A 9,876-nucleotide genomic window follows, 5' to 3' on the forward strand; every position below is an offset into this window, starting at 1 on the left:
AATTGACTGGAACACCATATAGAATGTTGATGGACAACCAGGGGACAATGTATGCCGCCTTTTTATGGAAAAAATACTCATCTTCTTGGAACTTTTCCCAGCCACTTCAGGAGCAGCGTTTTCACGAGGTAAATCACCAGTTTAAATAAGAAAATTTAGATTCTATAAGAGATTGATTTATATTATTACTCAACATTTATAACTATTTTAAATTGGAGAGTTTTCTGTACGGATTAATTGCTTCAATTTTAACCTATGGTCATAGCCAAAATGACAACAGTCCATTTTATACTTTTTAGGTTGGAGAACTGGACACTAATTGGCCGTTTACATTTGCCTTGGACTCGTCGGGAACCTTTTGGTTGACTGCATTTTATTATACATTGAACCAGCCAAGGTGCAGGCTACTGAAGGCTGCAGTCGGTGCGAAGCCAAACACCAGTGATTCAACGACGACAGGTAATTATCTCCGACAAAATAGCTCCAATCGGAATTTCATTCAACCGTGACATAAAATTTTGTTTATAAACGTTAATATACTCTATATTCGTTTCCAGAAGTCTCCATTTTTCCCTCCGGAACTGTTACACCGAAATGTACATGCGGAAATTTTAAAAAAGGGCATATGGGGCTAACGGAAGAATCTACAAATTATGCTTTGATCAGCTCACTCGCCTTCTTCCTGGTCTTGAGCTGCATTATCAACCTGTGGCTTACCCTGAGGATTAGAAAATTGCAAAATTCCAACGAGCAGCGCAACACAGCCGCCGAGGAAATGGAAATGCCCGCTGTACCGAATCCTGTCTCACCGGAAGTTGTGCACGAAGAAATCGAAAATGATTTATATGGCGTCGTCACGGCCCCGCCCTCTCGACCAAGGTTGTGAGAAAGCCAAATCATCTGCTCCTGCCGAGTATAGTGTTCGTGTAATTATGTTTGTAATTCGTTTTAACTAATAAAATAATATGTTGTGCTAAAAAATATCTTAAGGTTTATCCATCTCATCGCTCCAAAATTTCAAGATTAATTTAAATACAATGCAACCTGCACAGCGTTGATTTTAGACCGGTTGCATAATCAAAAATATTTTCCAAAGCCATTCAATAAAAAAAATAAAGCAGAAATTTGCTATAAATTAAAGAATCCTCCAGTCCAAAAGAATTGAAATAATTATTATAAAGTGAACTGATTTTCAAACCGCTTTATCACGTAACGTCGTCAGATGATTGAACGTAGTCTTTTCCTCTTTGCCTAAGCGTTCAAGCCTTGCTCAGTTGCCGTCAGAGGCAGCGTAGTCGCCACAGCATGTTTGCAGTTCATGAGCAGCCTCACACACAGCGCTGGCAGCGCTTGGAGTGATGCCATTTGCGGTGGGGGAAACATCTGCCAGACGAGTGGCATAACGCGCAGGAGTGGGAATGAACGATAAAGTGGGGGCGGAGCTTGCAAAGCCAAGAGAAGGGGCCTGTTGATAGTTCAGCAGTTGTTGCATCGAACACGTCGCTGGTAGCGCTTTGTGTGACGTCATAGAAGGAGGGGGAAGTCTGCCAGACAAGCAAATACGCGATTTTGATTGGAAGGGAAGATTGAATGAAATAATGCTGAACAGTAAAGTGAAACAGGGAATTCAGGTTAAGAGAACGCCGTTTCGAGCACGACATTAATTAAAGGAAGGAGAGTAGAGATAAGATATATTGTTTGTAAATATATAACAAGCTCGATTAAATCAAAGTTGTTGGCAATAATTTCGGGCATTTAATTTAAAAATACTAAAAATCAGGTAGGAAAAAGTTAAATGTCACGCTCTGTTTGCTATTATTAGAATCAGAGATCGTTGGCAGTATCTGGAATACCTTTTTAATTACAATAAAAAAGAGGATACGAGAAACGAAATCTTGCGTCTGATCCACCGCTCGCCCTGCTCCCTGCAACTTAACATCCCCTCGCAAAAATTCACAAGTTCTAAATTCTACGAATAGGGGGTGTGGCAGTTATGGCATCAACAGAGACGCAACGGAATGTTTCCCTCTTGAAATATTAATTAAGCTTGTCACATTTTTAGGGAGGGTAAAACCACAGGTATCTCTTGTCTCTCTCGTCTCCTCTTTTCTATAAATTCTCAGCATTCTGAATTCTGTTGGTCCAAGCACAAAGGGGCACAAATAATTCGACGAGAATTCCCAGTTAATTTCTTTGCCATCCATCCCGAGTTTTGCCGCGCACTGAAAAGTATTTGTTTTGTTTAATCAGACAGGCTGATGGCTGCTCGAACAGCTGCTCGCATTGCGCTCTAAGTTTTTCCTTTTGTGTTGCTACCGAGGCGCGTGATTATTTTAGTCGCATATGTTTCATGGCCGCGACCTTGATATCGGCTATAGACTTCTTATCAAACTGCGTGACGCAAACACACATCCTGCGCTTGAAAATTAATCGCCTTCCTGTGCCGCGGCTTGGTTGCTTTAAAACTGTACTTCACAGTGTTTTATTTAGCTGATTAATAATTTTAAGCCCCAAAAATCTTTTTGGCTGGCAAATGGAATGCATTACGAGTGGCCGTCGGAGGCGATTAGCAGACTGGCTTTCAAACCAGGAAATATTTGTCTTCTTTACATGGCTGTCTTCGGAAAAAGGCTGAACAAAAACATAGCATCCTCGTGTATCGAGTCTCTCTGCCGACCAGCAGGGCGTATTTTTGGCCTCTAAAACTCACCCCATTTCCATCGTGGGACTTGCATGTGAATGTCTAAATTATAACAATTAAAGAGGAGCATTAAAATATTTTCCTCCTTGCAAACTTTTCGGCTGCCATGCCTCCAGTCGCCCCGTCCTCCCTTCCACTCCCCCACCGTTGCCGCTGACGTCACCAGCCAAGGCTAAAAACCCAGGAAGTGTGGCACAAAAAGGAGCCGAATAGTCTCGCCAAAGGGAAACATTATTTACTTCCTGCATACATTTTCTCGTTAAAGGAGGCAAGCTATCAAACCAAAACTGCGCCAAAATTTAAAAAATTGGTTTTACAGTAGCCACCAGAGGCAGTGTTGGCGCCAAAGCCTGATTGTAGTTCAGGAGTCGCCTCAGTCAGACACGGCGCTGGTGGCGCTTCGTGTGACGTCATAGATGGAGGGGGAAGTCGACCAGTCAGCAGACACGCGACAATGAATTGCTGGGGGAATGAATGATTATGAACCATGGGCACAAGGTGGCGCTGGGAAGTAAAATAAAGAGCAATCCGCCGTTTTGAGAAGAATTGTATCAAGCGGACCAACGCGCATTTTCCCTGCGCAGATCCACAACCCTCGCCATTTCAAATAAGATTCCGCTGGTGGCTCTGTGTCAAAACTACTGGAAATCTGAATCAATAAAATATAATTGCCTGTTCACTCTTTTCTCCTTGTTTTTTAACTCTCCCATCATTACAACATACGTATTACGCAACTGGCTAACTAAGAGTGTTTCTATCGAAAGTCCGGCAGGTAAAAACTCAGCTGGCTCTTTATGGTACCTGCTGCTTTAATTGTGGCCGCATTTTTTCCTCGTACGTGTCTACGTGCGCAAAGCAAAGCGCGAGGTGCAGACCTGTTTCTGCGGTTAAGCCGACTTTGATATCGCAGCCACTCTTATCGCGCCCGATTGACGCAAACAAATTTCCTGCTTTAAAATTGAACGCAGTAAAAAAATCGTGTTTTGGCAGCTTGATACGTGTTAAATTTTAAACTGCATTTCACAGTGAGTCATTTGCTGAAGTAATTTTAGGCTCGCAGAAAGGGAGGGAAATTGGGTTTATCCGGATACTATAATAGTTGGCCGTTTACTTTCGTCGGGAAAGTTTTGGCTGTCTGTATTTAATTTTAATTATAAAGGGAACGATGCAAAGTGCAGGCTACTAAATATTCTTGCTCCTGCCGAGTTTGGTGTCGTTGTAACTATTTTGTCAACTAAATAAAATTAATTTTAAATTATATAATGTGCGCATTTATTTCGATATCCTGCGATTGTGCCGAGTTTTTGAAACATTTTTTCCTTGTGCGTGCGCAAAGCGAGGTGCAGGCCTGTTTCTGCGGTCAGACCACTCATGCACATATTTTTAATCAATCTCTGACGCAAACGAATATCCTGCTTGAAAATGAAACGCAATTTATTATTCTGCTGATTTTTGGAGCATTAAAAATACGCAGAGCAGGGCGAAAAAAAGGCATCGAGACGTGTGAAACATTAAAATTTAAATTCTTTTCTCTTATTAGAACATTAAATTATAGCTCGTTTAGACGAATTTTTGTGGTTCAGAAACCTAGAAAAAAGCTCTAAAACAGTCGCGTTGCTTGATTTGTAGTGAGTGTGTGACTTTTTTTAGCCACTTCTTATCAATCTCTGACGCAAAACTGATATCCTGCTTGAAAATAAAACGCAATTAATAGAGTTTAGAACCTGCTCGGCCCGGGTGAAAAATTTGTTAATACTTGCTGCTGACGGAGGTTTGGTTTTAGGCACGCGGAGATAGAAATTTCGTTTCTTTTAATATTTTTATCGAATGCATTTCATTGATTATGGATTTAAAATGCTGTTCTGAAGTCCGGAATTATTAATTTTCAAAACCGTGGAAGACACCATGTTATTTAACAGTATTCTGGGATTTCCAATTTTTTCTGCGCTGGAGTTTATTCCGACTGCTTTATCTTTTATCACACCTTTATCAAAATCAAATTCTGAGTGAAAATTTCCGGGTGTACGTGCTGCTTGACGCGAGCTAGTTGCTTTCTTAAGTCACTCGACATGCAGCGAACATGCCCTGAGACTCAACTCTGTTTCACTCAGTGAGGTTTGTACCTTTTTTATAAATATCTCTGAAGCTTTTTTCGCAACCTTGATAAATGGGGCTCTTAGTTATATTTTTTACTAAAATATTTTGTTTAATTGAGAAGATGCTACTTAATTAACTTCATTAATACAGTTTTTTTAATACCACGAGCGGCATCCTAATAAATACAGGCTACAAAACACAGGAATGTTTTTAATCACTTTTTTCAGTTTGAAAACTTGAGAAGCATGGCTCCGTTCTACTGTTTATTGGTCGTTTTTCTCTGCCTTTCCGTGGCCGACGCTGTCAACTTCACTCAAGTCTACAATTGGTCTAATGGAATGGACTACGAGTGGCGGTCAGAGGCGATCAGGAGAAAGGATACAACTTTCAAACCAGAGGATATTGAACCTCGTTTCATGGCTGTCTACGGAGGAAGGATCTTCCTCAGCCTCCAGAAACATTACAATATTCCGGTGAGTCTGGTGTCTTTGCCGACGAGCAGCGCGTCCTCTTCGGCGACTCCGAAGCTCACAGCATTCCCTTCGTGGGACGAACATGATGTAAGTCCCTCAATATTTTTTAATTTTGCGGAATCCACTGAAATGTCTAGCTTGAATAATTTTGCAGCACTTTCAAGCGGCGCTTAATCCTATCTGTTTTCCCTCACTAACGCTTGGGGTGGGGGTGGAAGGGGGTGGGCTTCTCCGGTCTCGTGGGCCCCCAAAATTAAGAATGCCCCGGCGATTTTTTGGATAACAGTCCAGCCCTGTGCATCCAACGAATACGTATTTATAGGGAATATTTAGACTCAATATTTTGTCCACAATTCATGTTCATTATAGCATATTAACCAGGTTTTTACTAAAAAAATTGAAGTAAATATTAAAATTGAAAAGAAGAGTAATTTTTAGACTACACGCAAGTAAAAATATTTATGAGTTGGATTTGATGCATTCTTGCAGACATTAGGAGGCTACTGCACAAAGATCCAGGCTGCAAGGGGGCTGCAAGTTGACGCCCTTGGTAGGCTGTGGGTGTTGGACAACGGAAGTGACAAATGCTATGCAAAACTCTTGATTTACAACCTGGAAAAAAAGGATGAACTGGAACTGAAACATGAGTTTTCTTTTAACGGTTCCACTAACGATCTAGTTCTAGACCAGACTCCTCGTGGATATGTTGCATACATTGCAAGGTGGAAACAGGAACGCATTGTCGTGTTTAATTTGACGGCAAAGCAATCATGGTTTTTGTACACGCCAGGAATAGGATGGGACGGTTCAATTGCCCTTGCCCCTACGAGCAATCCGAGAAAGCTCTTCATTAGCAAAAACAACCCCGCTGAACTCTTTTCAATTTCCGTTAAGGACAGAACTATAAATCCGATTGGAAATTGGACTGCATCGACAACTAGAATGCTGATCGACAGCAATGGGATCATGTATGCCGCATTTTGGTCAAAACACTACATGGCAACGTGGGACACTTCACAGAAATTCCAGGAGAAGCCTTTTCATCAGCTTAAGGTATGTGTCATTAAAATAATTAAATCTTAATTTCGCGGCAGTCAAACATGATAGTAAATTTTGAAATAGAATAATTATGACAACAGCTCGTTGCATATTTTAGGATGGAAGCCAGGATAATAATTGGCCGTTTTCATTTGCCTTGGATTCGTCCGGAATGTTATGGATGACTGAGCTTAATAAAATAGGGGGTAAACCAAGGTACAGGCTTCTAAAGGCTGAAGTCGGCGCCAGCTCTTACATGTTTGATTATCCACCCACAGGTAATTAAATCCTACGATATATAGCTATTCACATTTAATACAATTCAAAAAGCCCATGTTAAAAAAACATGAAATTTAAAATTACAATAATATTTCCTCCAAATTTTGTTAACTTCGCTGTGATTAGATGACAGTTGGAATATCGTTTTGTTAGAAGAAATGATATTATGTCGAAATTTTTAGTTACGCGAGCCATTCCAACCACCACTGCCATTTCCCAAACTACCAAACTAACGCCTGTCACCGTTGCAGAACGATCCAACTTGTCTTTTCCGACCACAACACAATCTTCGACGCCTGTTGAAGAACATCGGCTGTTGAATATCATTCTGATCTTCTCCAACGTGTTCAGCGTCGTCTTGTTGAGCATTGTCATTATTTGGCTCGTCTTGAAACTGAAGAGAAAAAATTCCCTTTCGCAAAACACGAACGAGGCCCAACAAATGTCCGTTTTACCCGACGAGCCGGCCGCGTACGATGACGTCGGCCCCGAGGAAGTGCAGTACGAGGAAGTAAAAAACGACCAGGCTGCCGCACGGCCCCCTTCTCCTGGTCTCTACGAGCCACCGATTCGTCTCAGCCCGCGATCGGCGAGAAGAGTGAAAGCGATGCCTGAGAGGCCGAGGACTTTCGAGAAATTTGGAGAGGCCCCTCGTGCTCCACTCCAGTTCGAGTACGACTACGTCCGCACTGCTCAACCGGAACCTCTGTACGATGAAGTTAAACCGGAACCTTCCGCCACGACACCATTTGAGGACACTACTTCCGAGTCGACGCAATACCTACAACTCCTTAATTGAACACCATCAGATCTTGATTCTTAGGATAAGAATAAAATTATTAATTAACTTAATTTTCCTTACATAGACGCATATATCTTTAACATGTATCGTAAACTTAAACTTTTATTAATTCTATGTATTTTATGTTCAATAATCCATCCGTTGAGTTTTTATGAATAAACTTGCTTATTTTGTATAGAATAAAAAATTTGGAAACACTAGTTAATTAATCAAATGATTTATTTTATCCTCAAATTTTTATCAAAGGGATTGAGAGCAGCGTGTTGTTGGTCGGTAGGAAATGAGTCAAGCTGAGATAAGGAATTTTAAACTAAAAATGTGGTCTTTTTGTCTTCAGCAGATTTTAAAAAGTAAATCTTTTAAAAACATCTTGATAAATAAATGAGCATATCTCATGTTTTAAGCAGATAAAAGATGTCAAATTCTACTTGAAATCAAAAAGAAATAATATCATTATTTATAATGACCGTTTCTCCGCGTCTCCAGTCCTTCAAATTTAATTAATAGCTAGAAATGGCCGACACTGGCAGTCTCGTCGCTTCTTCATCTCTTTTCGTGTGCTGTGTCTGGGTTATTTGCTCTGGTTTTTCAATGAGGAGTGCGAGAAACCTAGTTAAGTTTTAAATAGGCAGAAAGAGAGATTGAGAAGCGCGGGGAACACTTGACCGGTATGGCGTGTTCGCGGTGTTCGGCGCAGAGCGAGAAGCGAGAAGGAAAAAGCTGCGGAGATTGGAGCGAACGCGGCGGTGGCGGGCCGGCAATAAGCCAGCGTAGCAGTCACAAGGACGTAAAACGTGTCGAGTTAAATTGAGATATTTTAAAATCCTCATTTTCCTCTTCGGCAGCCACCAGCCGGATAAAAAGACAAAAAGACGTTCAATTCTATGCATCGACTCTGATGAGAAATTAGTAGCAACGGTGAATTCATTTGTCTCGTAGTCGTCTCTTTTTATCGGTGTGAAACACAAGGCTAAGATAAAAATTAAGATTTTTTGGCCTGAATAAATTTGATTAATATTTTAAATGCGCGCTGTAGAAAAATATAGTTATGGAATAAAATAACTTAAAAGAGACACAAAATTTAGATCATATTTAAATATTTTACACTCCAGGAAAATTAAAAAGTTGAGCTTGACCACGAAACAGCGGGTTTCACTCGATGCTTTCAGTTTCACAGTGGCCGCCAGAGGCAGCGTCGTCGCCGCAGCCTAATTGTGATAGTTCAGAAGCCGCCTCAGACGCGGCGCTGCTGGCACTCGGCGTGACGTCAGTTGGGGAGGGGAGAAAATCGGCATGAAGAACAGGCACGCGACTTTGAATAGCATACAGCAGGAGGGGGCAAGAATGAAGCAAAAAAGAGGCGGAGCTTGCAAATCCAAAGCTAAGAGAAGAGGTTCAGCAGGTGCCTCAGACGCGGCGCTGGTAGCGCCTTGTGTGACGTCATAGACGGAGGGGGAAGGCTTGCCAATGAAGCGGACACGCGACTTTGAATGGCATAGCCAAGCGTACGGAGGGGGAAATGAATGAAATGAACCAAGTGCGCAAAAGGTGGCGCTGGAAAATAAAATTGAAGCAACGTAGCTACTGCCTTAAGTAAAATCCGATCAAGCGGATCAACGCGCATTTGCCCTGCGCAGGTCCATCCCCCTTCCCCCTTGTTAAATGAGTTTTCGCTGGCAGTCTGTGTCAAAACTACTGAAAATAAAAATTATTAAAATATAATTACTGATATAATTCGTATTTTTAGCCCTCTCTTTCCCTTATTTTTCAGTATATCCATCATTTTAACATCTTATTTAGCACTAACCAGTGGAATTAATTGAGAATTTAGTTAAAAACTGTCAGCCTATGGTCATAATGGCATTTAATGTTGGGAAAAAATATTTCAACCAGTCAGTCCTGCTGCTTGAATCGTTGCTGCAATTTTTCCTTGTACGTGTCTGTCTACGCGTGCACATGCACAAAGCGAGGTGCAGGCCTTTTTCTATGCGGTTAGGCCAACTTTGATCCTGTCTTTCCAACAGCTTTAGGAGACATTTGTGGCGTTTCAATAAGTGGGAAGACGAAAAGATGGAAATATGATTGGGCCCAAGCTCTTCTGCGGCCACTCGGTGTGCTCATATAAAATACCAGGCTTAAAAATATAACTATCCGAGAAAAACTATGAAGCTTTTATTGGTAAATCTGCTTGTAGCTCGATTTGTGGTGAGAATTCTTCCTGGTTTGAGGTATTTGCATGTTTCTGCGGTTTGGCATTCTTCTGTTTGTGTTACTTCTTATCGACCTCTGACGCAAAACACGTATATGTCAATACATCCTGTTTGAAAATAAAACGAAAACTTAAAGCCTTCTTTGTTCATTTACCTGCAATGCAGCGCAATTTTGGCAGGAGCTAGAAGCATAATTTCGTTCATAATTAAATATCGCCAATTTGGATTAAAAGTGCGTTTTTCCGAGCACTGAAATAGATTTTATATTGATTTTCA

At 41.2% G+C, this 9,876-nt stretch overlaps 1 protein-coding gene across 1 annotated transcript; it reads left to right on the forward strand.

The window, feature by feature from the left end:
• Positions 1–6,434: 6,434 nt before the first annotated feature.
• On the forward strand, positions 6,435–7,545 carry LOC135937983 (uncharacterized). Its single transcript, XM_065481406.1, has 2 exons — positions 6,435–6,587; positions 6,771–7,545. Exons 1-2 carry the CDS (start codon positions 6,482–6,484, stop codon positions 7,385–7,387), a joined length of 723 nt encoding a protein of 240 aa, XP_065337478.1. The 5' UTR covers positions 6,435–6,481; the 3' UTR covers positions 7,388–7,545.
• The last annotated feature ends 2,331 nt before the right edge of the window (positions 7,546–9,876 follow it).

Source organism: Cloeon dipterum, chromosome 2, assembly GCF_949628265.1.
Source record: "Cloeon dipterum chromosome 2, ieCloDipt1.1, whole genome shotgun sequence".
Classification (NCBI taxonomy): Eukaryota; Metazoa; Arthropoda; class Insecta; order Ephemeroptera; family Baetidae; genus Cloeon; species Cloeon dipterum.

What these genes read in the sequence shown, in the direction of transcription:
- LOC135937983 (XM_065481406.1), top strand. Translation starts at nt 6,482, where the DNA reads ATGTTATGGATGACTGAGCTTAATAAAATAGGGGGTAAACCAAGGTAC. An exon ending in GTTTGATTATCCACCCACAG is followed by an intron (nt 6,588 to 6,770) that starts GTAATTAAATCC and finishes CGAAATTTTTAG; the next exon opens with TTACGCGAGCCATTCCAACC.